This window comes from Haliotis rubra, unplaced genomic scaffold (genome assembly GCF_003918875.1).
Source record: "Haliotis rubra isolate DU_JTF1 unplaced genomic scaffold, ASM391887v1 Scf168, whole genome shotgun sequence".
NCBI lineage: Eukaryota > Metazoa > Mollusca > Gastropoda > Lepetellida > Haliotidae > Haliotis > Haliotis rubra.
Window position 1 is genome coordinate 1,252,990 of NW_025765647.1, and position 18,667 is coordinate 1,271,656.

At 45.5% G+C, this 18,667-nt stretch overlaps 1 protein-coding gene across 1 annotated transcript; it reads left to right on the plus strand.

Annotated features, from left to right (window-relative positions):
- Nucleotides 1–9,141: 9,141 nt before the first annotated feature.
- Nucleotides 9,142–17,360, plus strand: LOC124272243 (multiple epidermal growth factor-like domains protein 10). The gene is made up of 5 exons (XM_046707400.1): nucleotides 9,142–9,422; nucleotides 11,576–12,292; nucleotides 13,533–13,578; nucleotides 14,971–15,057; nucleotides 17,038–17,360. Exons 1-5 carry the CDS (start codon nucleotides 9,359–9,361, stop codon nucleotides 17,123–17,125), a joined length of 1,002 nt encoding a protein of 333 aa, XP_046563356.1. The 5' UTR covers nucleotides 9,142–9,358; the 3' UTR covers nucleotides 17,126–17,360.
- Nucleotides 17,361–18,667: the final 1,307 nt, after the last annotated feature.

The following is an 18,667-nucleotide window of genomic DNA, read 5'->3' on the forward strand; positions in this document are numbered from 1 at the left end:
GTATGGGTAGTGGTGGGCAGTTGACTGGGTAGATGGTAGTGTATGGGTAGTGGTGGGCAGGTGACTGGGTAGATGGCAGTGTATGGGTAGTGGTGGCCAGTTGACTGGGTAGATGGCAGTGTATGGGTAGTGGTAGGCAGGTGACTGGGTACATGTCGGTGTATGGGTAGTGGTAGGCAGGTAACTGGGTTGATGGGAGTGTATGGGTAGTGGTGGGCAGGTGACTGGGTAGATGGCAGTGTATGGGTACTGGTAGGCAGGTGACTGGGTACATGGTAGTGTATGAGTAGTGGTAGGCAGTTGACTTGGTACATGGCAGTGTATGGGTAGTGGTAGGCAGGTGACTGGGTACATGGCAGTGTATGGGTACTGGTAGGCAGTTGACTGGGTACATGGCAATGTATGGGTAGTGGTGGGCAGGTGACTGGGTACATGGTAGTGTATGGGTAGTGGTAAGCATGTATCTGGGTAGATGGCAGTGTATGGGTAGTGGTGGGCAGGTGGCTGTGTAGATGGCAGTGTATGGGTAGTGGTGGGCTGGTGTCTGGGTACATGGTAGTGTATGGGTAGAGGTGGGCAGGTGACTAGGTACATGGTAGTGTATGGGTAGTGGGGGGCAGGTGACTGGGTAGACGGCAGTGTATGGGTAGTGGTAGGCAGGTGACTTGGTACATGGCAGTGTATGGGTAGTTGGAGGCAGGTGACTGGGTACATGACAGTGTATGGGTAGTGGTAGGCAGGTGACTGGGTACATGGCAGTGTATAGGTAGAGGTGGGCAGGTGACTGTGTACATGGTAGTGTAAGGGTAGTGGTGGGTAGGTGACAGGGTAGATGGCAGTGTATGGCAGGTGGTGGACAGGTGACTGGGTACATGGTAGTGTTTGTGTAGTGGTGTGCAGGTGACTAGGTACATGGTAGTCTATTTGTAGTGGTGGGCAGGTGACTGGTACATGGGAGTGTATGGGTAGTGGTAGGCCGGTGACTGGGTACATGGTAGTGTATGGGTAGTGGTAGTCAAGTGACTGGGTACGTGGCAGTGTATGGGCAGTGGTTGGCAGGTGACTGAGTAGATGACAGTGAATGGGTAGTGGTAGTCAAGTGACTGGGTACGTTGCAGTGTATGGGTAGTGGTAAGCATGTATCTGGGTACATGGCAGTGTATGGGTACTCGTGGGCAGGTGACTTGGTAGATGGTAGGTGACTGGGTAGTGGTGGGCAGGTGTCTGGGTAGATGGCAGTGTATGGGTAGTGTTGGGCTGGTCGTTGGGTACATGGCAGTGTATGTGTAGTGGTTGGCAGGTGACTGGGTAGATGGCAGTGTATGGGTAGTGATGGGGAGGTGACAGGGTAGATGGCAGTGTATGGGTAGTGGTGGGCAGGTGACTGGGTAGACGGCAGTGTATGGGTAGTGGTAGGCAGGTGACTTGGTACATGGCAGTGTATGGGTAGTTGGAGGCAGGTGACTGGGTACATGGCAGTGTATGGGTAGTGGTAGGCAGGTGACTGGGTACATGGCAGTGTATGGGTAGAGGTGGGCAGGTGACTGGGTACATGGTAGTGTAAGGGTAGTGGTGGGTAGGTGACTGGGTACATGGCAGGGTATGGGTAGAGGTTTGGCAGGTGACTGGGTACATGGCAGGGTATGGGTAGTGGTAGGCAGGTGATTGGGTACATGGCAGTGTATGGGTAGTGGTGGGTAGGTGACTGGGTACATGGCAGGGTATGGGTAGTGGAGGGCAGGTGACTGGGTAGATGGCAGTGTATGGGTAGTGGTAGGCAGGTTACTGGGTACATGGCAGAGTATGGGTAGTGGTAGGCAGGTGACTGGGTAGATGGCAGTGTATGGGTAGTGGTAGGCAGGTGACTGGGTAGATGGCAGTGTATGGGTAGTGGTGCGCAAGTGACTGGGTACATGGCAGTGTATGGTAGTGGTGGGTATGTGACTGGGTGGATGGCAGTGTATGGGTAGTGGAATGCAGTTGTCTGGGTAGATGGCAGTGCATGGGTAGTGGTGGGCAGGTGACTGGGTAGATGGCAGTGTATGGGTAGTGGTAGGCAGCTGACTGGGGTAGATGGCAGTGTGTGGGTAGTGGTAGGCAGGTGACTGGGTAGATGACGGTGTATGGGTAGTGGTGGGCAGGTGACTGGGTACATGACAGGGTATGGGTAGTGGTGGGCAGGTGACTGGGTACATGGTAGTGTATGGGTAGTGGTAGCCAAGTGACTGGGTACGTGGCAGTGTATGGGTAGTGGTGGGCAGGTGACTGGGTACATGGTAGTGTATGGGTAGTGGTAGGCATGTATCTGGGTACATGGCAGTGTATGGGTAGTGGTGGGCTGGTGTCTGGGTAGATGGCAGTGTATGGGTAGTGGTTGGCAGGTGACTGGGTAGATGGCAGTGTATGGATAGTGTTAGGCAGGTGACTGAGTAGATGGCAGTGTATGGGTAGTGGTAGGCTGCAGGTGACTGGGTAGATGGTAGTGTATGGTAGTTGCCGCTTTTTGCAATATTCCAACAGTATAACATCAGGGGACACCAGAAATGGGTTTCACACATCGTTCCCATGTAGGCCGACATATATACAACCCGTTTAACCTGGCAATAAGATCCGTGGTGGTAAAAGGCGTGATGAGGTCATTCTGACCATCACCGAATTGGACACTGTGGTAGGCCGGTGACTGTATAGATGATAGTCTGTAGGGTATTGGTAAGCAGGTGACAAGGTAGATGATAGTGTGTAGGGTAGTGGTAGGCAGGTGACAGGGTAGATGATACCGTGTAGGTTAGTTCTAAGCAGGTGACAGGGGAAATGATATTTTGTAGGGTAGTAGTAGGCAGGTGACAAGGTAGATGATAGAGCACAGGGTAGAAGTAAGCAGGTGACAGGGTAGATGATAGCGTGTAGGGTAGTAGAAAGCAGGTGACAAGGCAGATGACAGTATAAAGGGTGATGGTGGGCATGTGACAGGGTAGATGATAGTGAGTAGGGTAGTACTAAGCAGTTGACAGGGAAAATCATAGTCTGTAGGGTAGTAGTAAGCAGGTGACTGTATAGATGATAGTGTGTAAGGTAGTAGTAACCAGGTGACAAGGCAGATGATAGTGTGTAGGGTAGTGGAAGGCAGGAGCCAGTGTAAATAAGAGTGTGTAGGGTAGTGGTAGGAAGTTGACTGTATAGATGATAGTGCACAAGGTAGATGATAGTGAATAGGGTAGTGGAAGGCAGGAGCCAGTGTAAAGAAAAGTGTGTAGGGTAGTGGTAGGAAGTTGACTGTATAGATGATAGTGCACAAGGTAGTGGTAAGCAGGTGACAAGGTAGATGATAGTGGGTAGGGTAGTCGTAGGCAGGAGTCGGGTAGATGATAGTTTCATTGTAGTGGTAGGCATGTGACAAGGTAGATGGTAATGGGTAGGGTAGTGGTAAACAGGTGAGAGGGTAGATGATAGTTTCAGGGGAGTGGTATACACGCGACAAGGTAGACGATAGTGAGTACGGTCGTTGTAGGCAGGTGAGAAGGTAGATGATAGTTTCAGGGTAGTGGTATACACGTGACAAGATAGATGATAGTGAGTACGGTAGTTGTAGGCAGGCGAGAGGGTAGATGATAGTTTCAGGGGAGTGGTATACACGCGACAAGGTAGACGATAGTGAGTACGGTCGTTGTAGGCAGGTGAGAGGGTAGATGATAGTTTCAGGGTAGTGGTATACACGTGACAAGGTAGATGATAGTGTGTAGGGTAGTTGTAGGCAAATGAGGGGGTAGATGATAGTTTCAGGGTAGTGGTATACACGTGACAAGGTAGATGGTAGTTTCAGGGTAGTGGTATACACGTGACAAGATAGATGATAGTTTCAGGGTAGTGGTATACACGCGACAAGGTAGATGATAGTTTCAGGGTAGTGGTATACACGTGACAAGGTAGATCATAGTTTCAGGGTAGTGGTATACACGTGACAAGGTATATGATAGTTTCAGGGTAGTGGTATACACCTGACAAGATAGATGATAGTGAGTACGGTAGTTGTAGGCAGGTGAGAGGGTAGATGATAGTTTCAGGGTAATGGTATAGACACGTGACAAGGTAGATGATAGTTTCAGGGTAGTGGTATACACGTGACAAGATAGATGATAGTGAGTACGGTAGTTGTAGGAAGGTGAGAGGTATATGATAGTTTCAGGGTAGTGGTTTACACGTGACAAGGTAGATGATAGCTTCAGGGTAGTGGTATACACGGGACAAGGTAGATGATAGTTTCAGGGTGGTGGTATACACGTGACAAGGTAGATGATAGTTTCAGGGTAGTGGTATACACGCGACAAGGTAGATGATAGTTTCAGGGTAGTGGTATACAGGTGACTAGGTAGATGATAGTTTCAGGGTAGTGGTATACAGGTGACTAGGTAGATGATAGTTTCAGGGGAGTGGTATACACGCGACAAGGTAGATGATAGTGAGTACGGTAGTTGTAGGCAGGCGAGAGTGTAGATTATAGTTTCAGGGTAGTGGTATACACGTGACAAGGTAGATGATAGTGAGTACGGTCGTTGTAGGCAGGTGAGAGGGAAGATTATAGTTTCAGGGGAGTGGTATACACGTGACAAGGTAGATGATAGTGTGTACGGTCGTTGTAGGCAGGTGAGAGGGTAGATCATAGTTTCAGGGTAGTGGTATACACGTGACAAGGTAGATGATAGTGTGTAGGGTAGCGGTAGGCAGGTTACAGGGTAGTTGACAGTATGTAGGTTAGTGGTAAGCATGTGACAAGGTAGTGTGTAGGGTAGTGGTAAGCAGGTGACAGGGTAGATGATAGTGTGTAGTGTAGTGGTAAGCATTTGACAAAGTAGATGATAGTGTGTAGGATAGTGGTCAGCATTTCTGAAGGTAGATGATAGTTTGCATGGTAGTTGTAGGCAGGTGCGTAGTTAGATGGTAGTGCGCAGGGTAGTGGTAAGGAGGTGACTGTGTAGATGTTAGTGTGTAGAGTAGTAATAGGCAAGTGACTGTGTAGATGATAGTGCGCAGGGTAGTGGTAGGCAAGTGACTGTAGATGTTAGTGTGTAGAGTGGTGGTAGGCAGGTGACAAGGTAGATGATAGTGCGCAGGGTAGTGGTAGGCAGGTGACTGTATAGATGATAGTGTGTAGGTTAGTGGTAGGCAGCTGACTGTAAAGATGATAGTGTGGAGGGTAATGGTAGGCAGGTGACAAGGTAGATGATAGCGAGTAGGGTAGTGGTAGGCAGGTGACTGTGTAGATGATAGTGTGTAGGGTCATGGTAGGCAGGTGACTGTATAGATGATAGTGTGTAGGGTAGATGGTAGGCAGGTGACTGTATAGATGATAGGTAGATGAGTGTGTAGGGTAGTGGTAGGCAGGTGACAAGGTAGATGTTAGTGTGTAGGGTAATGGAGCAGTGACAAGGTAGATGTTAGTGTGTAGAGTAGTGGTAGGCAGGCGACTGTGTAGATGATAGTTCGCGGGGTAGTGGTAGGCAGGTGACTGGGTAGATGATGATGTGTAGGGTAGTGGAACTAAGGTCCCGTTTTAGACAGCAATGGGAATAGGGATGGGTGAATAGAACATCACGAACTGCGACACAGTATGCGTGTGAATTCACTGCTTTATGCAGCCCACAGGAAAATTGTCAACAGAATATGTTTGTACGGGTGATATTGGGACACAAGGAAGTGTCACACAGGAAATACCGGCTTTTCTTCTCCTGATCACTTAACACAGACAATACAGCCTAACGGAACGCTAGCCCCCGTTAATTGAGATGTACTGATCATAAATGCAAACTGGGTTTTCCTTGTTATTGAGACAGTTATCCTGATGTAACGTTCACGTGGAACGTATAACATCCTGTTGATTGAGCACGGGCTCTGGTTGAACATCTCTTACTAATTGAAGGCGGGCAATAATTTATACTAAGATACTGGCTCCAAGATGGATTCCTGGCAGTCCTACTATTGGGTATGCTGGGTAAGGTCTGGTTGGTCAATTAGTGAGTGATGTTTTTAACCTTATTCCAGCAATATAAGGGCGGGGGACACCAGAAATGGACTTCAAACATGGCACCGTGTGAGGAGCGGCCGCTTTAACCACTAAGCTACCCAACCGCCTCTATGTTGTAGAGACGGTTTAGAAAAGTAGGGAAGCATGCAGGGTGCAAGCATGCATGACAATATCCGTTATCCTTCGTTAGACTTCACGGGTTGGGATCCCGTTGGCGAACACCTATTTCGTGAAATTGTTCAACTCAAATAAATAAAATAGAATAGAATGAAATACGCCTACGGCAAGTCGTAATCTCGAGTAAGGCAAGTCAATTCGCGATCTAAAACAAGTCATTATTTACTTTTAATGTTATTTGTGACAGAAAATGTAGCCGAGTCTTGAAATATATTATACGTTTGCTTGACGGAATAATGACTTCTTTGAGGGCATTTTTGAGTTGAGACGTACAATATTGAACAAACAGAATCTTGTAGCGATGATTCCTGCTTGACAACGGAACAAGAATCCGTATCGGAAAGTCGCACTCACGAAATAAAAGAAGTTGTTCACCATAAAGCTTTTTTTAAATATTGAATAGTGACTATTTCACACACTATATATGTTCCGAAAACCGCTTTGCCATTCGAACGGTAGTAATTGAGTGTGAATATATTGTGACATGGTAATATATACTCCTCACAAAATGTTAAGCAACACAAATTTGTAGTCTCATTACAATTTCATTTATTGAAATTGCAAATCACTGAATGATGCAATAGAAAGGTGAAACCTATGTACACACGATTAGCAAAATGAAATGAAATAGTTTTGAGCAATAATAGACTTACAAATCATCAAAAGCATGTACCCGCGAAACAGTCGTGCAAAATGTGCTGCATTGATGGAGCAAAATGTTAACATTAAGGTTCAAGTCAGTTTTGGACAGTGAAGCAGTGTTCAGTAACGAGTATGACTACCATGTGCACAAATGCAAGCCTCCACAGGTCTTTGCATTGACCAAATGAGCCTTTAAAGTTGCTGTTGTGGAATGTTCTGCCATTCTCTCTGTAACGCCTGCTCAAGGTCATCCAGAGTCTGAGGGTGAACATGGAGACCGTAAACACGACTACCAATAATGTCCCAAGCATGTTCAATTGGATTCAGATCAAGTGACCTTGCAGGCCAGTCCATATGTGTGATGTTGTTGATCTAAACAACATCGTTAACAACTCTTTCTCGGGCATTATCATCCATAGACGGGCATTTTCATCCATAAAAATGAAGTTAGGACCCGCTTGTTGTGCCAGAGGAATGATTACAGGTAGGTTTACACCAATCAGGGTGCATGTGTGAAGAGGGGAGCACATTCATGCCACACATTTTGCATGTTGTTTCTGAGGGTGGTTGTGTTCGAGTGATGTTGTCAATGTTATGAGATAAAACAATTTGACAGTCACTTAATGTTATGTATTCTTTCAATATTTACCTTTCAGTAACATGTCGGCAAAAATCGCTATCGAGATTGATAAGAATATTACACTGAAAATACTTGTTGCTTAATTTTTTGTGAGGAGTATATAACACGATGATTACTGGTGAAAATTCATTGTGTTTAAGGTCTATCGTGTCTTGAGTACTTAAGGTAATGGGGAGATTCCACACATTGGCTAGTCTTTTGGGATAACGTAATAAATGGTGTGTGGTCCTGGGCTTAGAGCTCAGGCCACAAATCAGTTGAACTTACTGGGGTAGCCTAGTGGTTAAAGCGTTCGCTCGTCAAGCCGAAGACCCGAGTTCGATTACCCACATGGGTACAATGTGTGAAACATCTCTGGTGTCCCCCGGAATATATTGCTGGAATATTGCTAAAAGCGGCGTAAAACCAAACTCACTCTCTCATTTTGTAACTACCGCCTGCGCGGTTTCGAGGACAGTGTGTGCGCTTGGTGACCGGACGGTGGATCTATGCAAAGCCGCCTCAAAATCCTGATCTTCTGTATGCTCTGCATAAGTGAGTGAGTTTGGTTTTTACGCCGCTTTTAGCAATATTCCAGTAATATCACGGCGGGGACACCAGAAATGGGCTTTACACATTGTACCCATGAGGGGAATCGAACTCGGGTCTTCGGCGTGACGAGCGAACGCCTTAACCACTAGGCTACCTACCGCCCGTTAAACTGACAGAAATACAAACAGACAGATATACAGACAGATAGACAGGTGTGTGTTCGTGCGTGTATGTCCACAGCAAATGTAATTATAGCGTTAAAATATGACTAGAATGTATGATAAGAACAGACTGTATAGTGGGGCTATATATAACACGCGAAGATCTGGATTAGAATTGATATTCAGTAACCCATGCTTGTCGTAACATGACACATGTCGTGACACATGTCCTAATATCTCCATTACGTAAATCGACCCTCATGCTGTTGATCCTCGTAAGGATGGGAATGCCACAATAACTCGGTGCGCCTAGTTGCTGCAAGAGTTGTATGCTCCCCAGGGAGTTGAGATTGACAATACGATGTGCCGTTGAGATTGACATCCAGTGAACGAGGGAAAAACAAAGCAAGCGCAAAGAGTCCTTGCGGAGATTTGCGCTCTATAAATGCTATCCATTATTATTATTATTATTATTATCACTGGTTTGTCTGGTCCTGACTCGATTATTTTCACACCGCCCCCATATACCTCTAGTATTGCATTAAACAACTAACAAATAAACAAATAAACAGATAACACAGAAGCACAAGTCCCCCTGTAAATTACATGGCCACTGTAACTAAATGAATGACAGGTGGGTGAATCCCCACCCGGAAGTTTCCAATACGTCAGAGATCTATTCATTGAAACCCGAGACAGCGAGAACTCTGATAACATCAGTCAGTTATAGAATTAGGTCTCGACTTTAGTGCTAACCCTTGACAGTGTTGAGAATACCCCATAGAAATCTTATATTCCTAAATAATCACATTTCTGCGAACAAACAATACAATTCACGCTCAAGCGCAATATCTCATTTCGACCATTGCGATATATTATGGGGGACTCCCGTTTGGATTTAGACCTCGAACAGGAAAGTTCTCAGCGTCATGATATCACGTGACTTTATTGAGGTAACTGTTGGGGATTTCAAGGCACACGATTGCAGCGAATCAAACAGCTATACGCTCACAATAGATTACTTTTCAATCACTGATCTTTTTACAAAGGAACCTGGACTTCCTATGGTGGTTGTGTATTCGGTTTTCCTTGTTCAAGTGACGACTGGATTGACGATAGAAGTTGAACAAATTTTACCTGCTTGCTGAACAAATCACATGACCAGCTGAAGTGGAAAGGGTATATTTCATGATGGTGCTATACAAGCTTCAAGTGGCAGCCCTGGCAATGGTCTTGTTCGTGCTGCTTATAGGTAAGATCTCACGGTCATACTACTGACTGACTGACTGACTGAGTTTGGTTTTACGCCGATTTTTAGCAATATTCCAGCAACATCACGGCGGGGGACACCAGAAATGGGCGTCACACATTGTGCCCATGTGGGGATTCGAACCCGGGTCTTCATCGTGACGAGCCAACGCTTTAACCATTAGGCTACCCCACCGCCCCACGGTCATCCTAATGTTCGGGATGAGAATGGTCTTTAAACTTCCATGGGTCTGTCACTTCACACTTTTTGGCTGCTTGGTTGGTTGGTCGGTTCATTGCTTGGTTCGTTCGTTCCTAGCATTAGTTGTCAATGATGAGGTCAGTAAAACGAAGCCAATGATCGATGCTCAATAACCCCAACTTGTTAAGTTTCAAGTAAACACTGTAGACAAATACTACTCCAAGTTTGCCATTAAGAGTATCCCTACCTTAAAAGTTAAAACGTGAAATTGTGTGGTATTGTGACCCACGTGTGCTATTCCGGGACAAGCCAAATAGCGGTAACAACCGGGAAGGAGACACCTTGTGCCCGCTGCTTTTGTTTAGATTACTAGTGCAGTCAACCATTGCAAACAGGCAGACAACAGAGGGATTAGTTACAGTCTGTTCTAAATGACACATAACAAATTCATTACGTATTTTTCATTCAGATTTGCTTATAAATTCATTACGGTTTAAGCATATTTTATTCAGATTTTATTCAGATTAAGACAACGTTCAGTAAGCGGGCACAGTGAGGTCAAACCAACGGGAAGGGTCGAGAGGTTACGAATGATTGTATGGATCTGTTGAAAAAGCGAAAGACAATATTACCAGAAGACCCGTTGTCACACGGGTGTAGGACAATTCCCCACACAAACAATTCCCCATCACCTGAGTGACAATTCCCCACACCTGATTTTTTTTATGAATTGTGTTGTGTTCTGGAGAGATAGTTACAAGACAAGGGTGCACTTACAGAATACCGGATACCTACCAGCCATATTGTTTAGTGTCACGTCACCCTAACCCTAATCCTTACCCTAACCCTAACCCTTACCCTAACCCTAAACCTTACCCTAACCCTTACCCTAACCCTAAACCTAAACCTTACCCTTACCCTAACCCTAACCCTAACTAAAAGTAAACTCGCGTGCTTTCAAAGATGGCGGAAGGTATCCGGTATTCTGTAATCTTACCAAGACAAGTACTGTTGTTTTTCTAATTATTGAGGTGAGCTATATTCTTAGCAATTATGTCTGTGTATTTTTAACCGCCTGGAGCAAAGGACGACATTATGTTGTTCTTAAAGATCACCAACGAGGCCTCAGGAATCTTTGTGTTGCACAGAGTGCTGGCCAGAAATACCTGGATCAGTTCCTGATATCCATTTCAAAGAATATTCGTCTTGGCTGAATGAAGTAATGTGCAAATGTAATCACTGTTATCACCTGTGTGTCTGATATTGTGCCTTTATGTGTTTATCAAAGAATGTGAAATATATAATAAAAGTGTCTGATACTGAAAGTTAAACTGGACGTACTGATTATTGTTAAGGAAAGTGAAAGAATGAATACGTATATAATGAAAAAAGTCAATATCACTTTTTAATGTGTGGGGAATTGTCTGTGTGGGGAATTGTCCGAATGGGGAATTGTCTGTTTGGGGAATTCGAAATGTCTGTTTGGGGAATTGTCTGGACCCCGTTGTCACACAATATATGTGACGAATAATCAGTCAGATCATCCACCAACATAAGAGTATCATCATGAAACCACGAAAAAATATATGATTCATTTAAAAAAAATAACTCGCACACGCGGTTTTGTGACCAATGAGATATCAGTCTGGTACCATCGTCTTATGCACCAAATACGTGTCTCGAGTGAGTGGGTGAGTGAGTTTACGATAAGCATGGGTTGCTGAAGACCAATTCTAACCCGGACCTTCACGGGTTGTCTGGATGTTATCTGAGGGAAGATTGTTCCACTCTTTAGTAAGAGAATGGCCAATCCTATATTATATATGCAGTTATCCAAACATTGTGCACAATAGTATTTCACTAGATTTTTGTTGGATGATTTTCCAATATCTTCAAAATTAGATCTTTTACTTGAAGACAAATGGTCCATGATATATCATGCATTTTGTCCACAGAATCAACATCAGCAAACAACAGGCACTGTGATGATGGATGCATGATTTCAACATTAGGCTTGTCATGCCAAACCTGCAAGCGTGGTTGTTATGGAAACCGATGCTCTCAACGATGCCGCCATTGCGACAGTGCCGGATGTGACAGAGAGACAGGAATATGTCACCGATGTCGCCCTGGACGCTATGGGGCAGCGTGTCGCCAACGGTGTACCCAATGCCCAGTCAAGTCTCACTGCGACAGACTCGATGGCACCTGTATTAAAACCTGCAAGGTGGGTGTTTTCGGTGTCCTCTGTAATCACAGATGTCCACGAAAGTGTAAACGTTCCTTGTGTCGCAAGAAAAATGGCCATTGCCATCTGGGTTGTAAGCCTGGCTGGAAAGGCATCTCCTGCAACAGCGAGTGTTCCAGTAACTGTCTCCACAAAGTCTGTCACGACAATGGAGTGTGCAAACATGGCTGCACTTCCGGTTTCTATGGACAGCTCTGTGACAAGAAGTGTTCCACCTTGGTCACCGCCGAGTGTGATAGCTTCACAGGCTGTAGGTCCACCTGCAGACAGGCGCTGTGTCATCCTAATAACGGGTCCTGTGTGCAAGGCTGCACACCAGGGTGGAGAGGGTCCCTCTGCAATGAGCGTTACTCTGACCTGAATTGTTCAAGCTGCAGTAATGAAACGTGCAAGGATGGATATCAACCCGGTTTCAGCAGCCACTGTGAGTAACCTTTATACTCCTCCTCCTCCTCCCAAGTTCCTCCTCTTCCTCTGTTCCTCCTCCCTCTTTCTAATTCCTTGTTCCTCCTTCTCCAATGTTCTCCTCTATTCTCCTCCAATGCTCCCCTCCTCTGTTCTTCCTCCAATGCTTTCCTCCCCTGTTCTTCCTCCATGCTCTTCTTCTCTGTTCCTCCTCCAATGCTCTCCTCCCGTTCTTCCTCCAATGCTCTCCTCCCTTGTTCTTCCTCCAATGCTCTCCCCCTCTGTTATTCCTCCAGTGGTCTCCTCCTCCGTTCTTCCTCCAATGCTCTTCTCCCCTGCTCCTCTTCCCATGTTCCTTCCTCCTCCCAATTCTTTTCCCCTGCACCTACTCTCTCCTCCTCCCATTACCCCTCCCTTGCGCCTACTCCCCCTCTCAATTCTTCTTACTCTACTATTACATCTCCTCTAACCCCTCTTATCACTGCTTTAACGACTCCGCTCCTTCGTCGCTCCTTCTCTTCCTCCCCCTGCTTCTCCTCGCAATTCTTCTCCCCTGGTCCGTTTCCCCCCCTGCTTCGCCTTCCTTTCATCAACTCCTTTTTCTCCCCCGGTCCGTTTTCCCCCCTGCTTCGCCTTCCTCTCCTCAACTCCTCCTTCTCCCCCGGTCCGTTTTCCCTCCTGCTTCGCCTTCCTCTCATCAACTCCTCTCTTTCCCCTGCTCCGTTTTTGGGCCTTCCTCTGATCAACTCCTCCTTCTCCCCTGCTCCGTTTCCCCCCCTGCTTCGCCTTCCTTTCATCAACTCCTTCTTCTCCCCCGGTCCTTTTTTGCCCCTGCTTCGCCTTCAGCTCCTCAACTCCTCCTTCTCCCCCGGTCCGTTTTCCCCCGTGCTTCGCCTTCCTCTCTTCAACTCCTCCTTCTCCCCATGCTCCTACTAATTCTCATCGCCCTGGTTATGAAGTAGTGTGTTTGGTGCTAAAGTACAGCCACTACGAAATGTCACAAAGCCTGAATGTAAACTCTGTTCTTTACAGTGTATTATCAGCATATAAATGACCAAAATGTGTACCACCCGTTCGACGAAAGTATATATGCTCTGAATGATGAGTATTTGTACATTGGATAAGATATGAGAACAGTACACTTGGTTCATTTGACTGGGAGGCACGGACGCCTTACAATTCTGTGCTGAGTTGCGTGCCATTAACCTTCACAGAGAGTGAATTGTTTTCACTCCACTCACTCACACGTTTCTCTTCAGGTGATGATGGGGGCGCAGGAGGCGGGTATGAGAATGGACAACTCTGGTAAGAATATAAGTTGCTCACTGGTCTCGAGGGGAGCATGGCCTGTTATCTTGCCTCACACATAAACGTCGTTTTCTGATTGGCTGAGCGCTCTTCTATCATTTTCTATGTACCCTGCTGGGAATGCCGAACTCATTTGGTACTTCGTAGTAGTAATTGAATGAATTGAATCACGTATGATATTTTGCAAATGCAAATGAAGGGAGATACTTAGTAACTCTAAATTTGTTTTTCTTGTCGTCTTGTCCTCCACATTATGATCCGACACCCGTGCTTCAAACAGTTCTAAATTACCATTGATGTGTTCGGGGGCAATGGGTTGATGTACCCTCGATGTTTGTTTGTGTTCCCTGAGCCCGAAAGGATGGAGGGAACATAAACAAACATCGAGGGTACATTATAAGTTGTTCACTGGTATCGAAGGGGACATGGGCTGATGTACCCTCGATGTTTCTTTATGTTCCCCTAGCCCGATGTACCCATGTCCCTTTCGAGACCAGTAAACAACTTATAATGTACTCTCGATGTTTGTTTATATTCCCTCCCTCCCGAGGGACCAGTGGACAACGCATTTATCTCACCGAACACCTCAATGGTAATTTTGAACTGTTTGAAGCACGGGTATCGGATCATAGTATTGAGTACCAGACGAAAAGAAAAACAAATTTAGAGTTATTTCCCTTCCATCGATTTGCATTCGCAAAACATCGGTAATTTCCGTACATCATACGTGATTCAATGTTATTCGAGATAAAGAATTACTACTACAAAGTACCAAGTGAGTTCGGCATTCTCAGCGGGGTACATAGAAAATGTTACTCGCTTGTAAGCGGGGTACATTGAAATTAATAGAAGAGCGCTCAAACGACATTTAGGTGTGAGGCAAGATAATGGCTATTGTTCGATCCCATATGTATCATACTGAGCCGATCAAGATCAACAATGTTTACAACGAACAAGGTTATAACGAATCGGTTTATAAACCAACCTGATTTTCGGTCCGGGACACTTAATGTATGCTTCAGTAGTTTAGCCGTAGTTGATGGATTAACATCATTCGGTTCATATATACGTAAGGAATTTACAATCCAAACCGATGTATGTCACATCAACATTATGTTTTCAAATACGAGACACTGAAAATGTACACGGGAAGTATAAATTGAACAAGTCAGATTAACTAACAATTCATGTGGCATACAAGTATAATATAAAAAACATCTTCTGTATTCATACATTGTCTTAAGTGAGTGAGTGAGTGCAGTAATCGGTGTGGACACTAGACGTGGGGCACAAGGCTACCTACCGCCCAATGATGCTATGAAGCACCGATGTGCGTCCTTTATAAAACAATTTACTTCTACAGAATGAAATGTACAGTTTCTCCTTTAGGCGCATCCTGCTCATCCTGGGCGCTGTCACCACCACCGCAATGATGGGATCGATTGCAGCTTACTGTACACGTAAAGAGCTCCGAAGGTAATTCTGAACACTCTTGAGGGATTACACAGTACAGTGTAACATTGGGGAAGAAGAGGTAGTTGCGGCTAGGAACGCAGCTAACACTGTTAGTAATGCAGAAAGCTGCAATGTTGGAGGGTATGCAGTAGGCTGCAATGTAGAGGGGTATGCAGTAGGCTGCAATGTTGGGGGTATGCAGAAAGCTGCAATGTCAGGGGGTATGCAGAAGGCTGCAATGTTGAGGGCATGCAGAACGCTGCAATGTTGGGGGCATGCAGAAGGCTGCAATGTTGAGGGCATGCAGAAGGCTGCAATGTTGAGGGCATGCAGAAGGCTGCAATGTTGAGGGCATGCAGAAGGCTGCAATGTTGGGGGCATGCAGAAGGCTGCAATGTTGGGGGTATGCAGAAGGCTGCAATGCTGGGGGTATGCAGAAGGCTGCAATGTTGGGGGGCATGCAGAAGGCTGCAATGTTGAGGGCATGCAATGTTGGGGGCAGAAGGCTGCAATGTTGGGGGCATGCAGAAGGCTGCAATGTTTAGGGGTATGCTGAAGGCTGCAATGTATGGGGGTATGCAGAAGGCTGCAATGGGGGTATGCAGTAGCCTGCAGTGTTGGGGGGTAGGCTGCAGAAGGCTGCAATGTTTGGGGGGTATGCAGAAGGCTGCAATGTGTTAAATGTTGGGGGTATGCAGTAGCCTGCAATGTTAGGGGGTTCAATGTAGAGGGTATGCAGTAGGCTGCAATGTAGGGGGGTATGCAGTAGGCTGCAATGTCAGGGGGTATGCAGAAGGCTGCAATGTCAGGGGGGTATGCAGAAGGCTGCAATGTTGAGGGTATGCAGAAGGCTGCAATGTTAGGGGGTGTATGCAGTAGGCTGCAATGTAGAGGGGTATGCAGTAGGCTGCAATGTTGGGGGGCAGAAATGCAGAAATGCAGTAGGCCTGCAATGTCAGGCTGCAATGTTGGGGGGTATGCAGAAGGCTGCAATGTCAGGCTGCAAGGGTATGCAAGGCTGCAATGTTGGGGGCATGTAAGAAGGCTGCAATGTTGGGGCAAGTATGGAGAAGGCTGCAATGTTAAAGGGGTATGCAGTAGGCTGCAATGTTGGGGGGCATGCAGTAGACTGCAATGTAGAGGGGTATGCAGTAGGCTGCAATGTAGAGGGGTATGCAGTAGGCTGCAGTGTATAGGGGTATGCAGTAGGCTTCAGTGTTGGGGGCTATGCAGAAGGCTGCAATGTTGGGGTATGCAGAACGCTGCAATGTTAAGGGGGATGCAGTAGGCTGCAATGTTGGGGCATGCAGAAGGCTGCAATGTTGGGGGGCATGCAGAAGGCTGCAATGGGGGGCATGCAGAAGGCTGCAATGTTGGGGGTATGCAGAAGGCTGCAATGTTTGGGGGCATGCAGAAGGCCGCAATGTTGAGGGGCAGCAGGGGCAATGCTGAAGGCTGCAATGTTGGGGGCATGCTGAAGGCTGCAATGTTGGGGGTATGCAGAAGGCTGCTATGTTAAAGGGGGTATGCAGTAGCCTGCAGTGTTGGGGTGTGTGCAGAAGGCTGCAATGTTGGGGGGTATGCAGAAGGCTGCAATGTTAAGGGGGGTATGCAGAAGGCTGCAATGTTGGGAGGTATGCAGAAGGCTGCAATGTTGGGGGGCATGCAGAAGGCCGCAGTGAACGGAAGTCTGCAGAAAGCCGCAGTGTTGGGGAGTCTGCAGAAGGCTTCTTGGAAGGTGTCCCATGCCTTGGCATCTTGGTCATTGGCTCAGTGTGGACCCCATTTCATCCTCAGCTCCCTGGGGAGTGTATAATACCACGTTTGAAAGTGACCAAACACTATACTCTATGCCCAATTGAAATCGAATCTAGGAATCAAATGTAATATTATGAGAGTATATATGCAGTGGAAGACGTGGAGCTTCTCTTAGAAAGTCATGTGTGTACCCTGAATGTAGTTCTACTCTGCACACAATTTAATATCTACATTTTCTTGCAGGAAAAAACAAGTGAAAGTTGCATACATGAAAGTTGAGAGTCCGGTGTATTTGGGCACTGTCTCGAAGGAAGTCAAACTGAAGCAGTGAAACCATATCCGAAATTAAGATGAACTCTAAGAAGTAAACATTTTCCTAGGATCCGAAAATCTACTATGCACATTATCTTTTAGCTAGGATCTGGAACTCTCAAGATCCAAAACTTCTAAAGCTTGGACCCTCAAGTCCAAAGGATGCCCTAAAATTCGCCAGCCGGACATCAAAGAAAGTGCATCAGTACAAAATGTTCTGCCAATAGCTCATGAGTAAAATATCTGAACACGTAGTACTTCGACAAAAATTTAAACTTATGCTTAAAGGAAACAGCTTGAGGACCACCATGTCTGAAGAGTACATGTAAATCTTCATATGAACCCGTGAAGATCCGGGTTAGAATTGATCTTCAGTAAACCTAAGAGGCGACTAACGGGATCGTGTGGTCAGACGTGCTGACTTGGTTGACACATGTCATCGTATCCCAGTTGCGTAGGAGGTGCTCATGCTGTTGATCACTGGATTGTCTGGTCCAGACTCGATTATTTACAGACCGCTGCCATATAGCTGGAATATTGCTTGAGTGCGGCGTAAAACAACAAACCAAACACAAACCAGCAACATCTGATATTTCATGCCTGTAGAATGCGCTCCTTTATCAACTTCCCTTTGAGAATACGGTCAACAAGTGAGATATGAACATGATTGCCATATACGCAATGATATATGCGGGAAAAGGCTGGGCTATCAACGTTTGGGGGGGTGAGAAACTCAGATTAGATCTTTTAACTCAAAATTCAAAGTAAAATAAATGCAGCCCCACCTTTCTTTGGTCTGGTACAAGGAAATTAAACATTATTCACACAAAACTAAGGTACAATACAAGTCCGCTTAATTACGATTTATTCAGAATTAATTTAAGATCAGATGCTTCTTGTACTTGTGGTTGTTCTTGTGAAAATTCATGGCATTATCTTTTAGAATGTTCTTTGTATGCAACGCAGCGTAAAGATTTGTTTGTAAATGTAAATACTGTCGTTAAACATCGCATACCCATTAATCTAGATTTATTGTTATTTGGTAATGTTACACTATCACCATGTAAAAATGAATTATTATTTGAACATGTACACAGATATATTAAGCTCACTGAAAGATTTTTGTAGTTTTATTCTTGTATATATTATACACATCCTCTTTAAACACCTTGTAAATTCATTGCAAATCCCTGTTGTCAATGTTTTTTGTATTGTAAATATGACATATGTAACTTCTGGGAGAGGGCGTTCCTAAGTTGGATAATTTGTGCCCAATCTATTTGATTTTCGAATAAAATATGTTTAAAGCAAACAAATCTGACATGATCAGTATGGCATTCTTTGTCATAGAACGTTGCTGTACATACAATACCATATAAATATTGCACAAATCACCTCAATTATACAATGGCTTGAGGTGAGGTGAGGTGAAATTGGGTTTTACGTCGTGCTTGAGAATATTTCGCTCATATGACGACACATTGGCTTGAGTGTATGCATGATCCTGTATATTTAACGTAACTAAAAGAACTAAATTGTTGAAAGACAGCTACTTTCACCT

Bases quoted from the DNA above. Each gene is read 5' to 3' on its own strand.
- LOC124272243 (XM_046707400.1), top strand. From the start codon at position 9,359: ATGATGGTGCTATACAAGCTTCAAGTGGCAGCCCTGGCAATGGTCTTG. The intron at 9,423-11,575 runs GTAAGATCTCAC...TTTTGTCCACAG, and splicing joins CTTGTTCGTGCTGCTTATAG to AATCAACATCAGCAAACAAC. The intron at 12,293-13,532 runs GTGAGTAACCTT...GTTTCTCTTCAG, and splicing joins ACCCGGTTTCAGCAGCCACT to GTGATGATGGGGGCGCAGGA.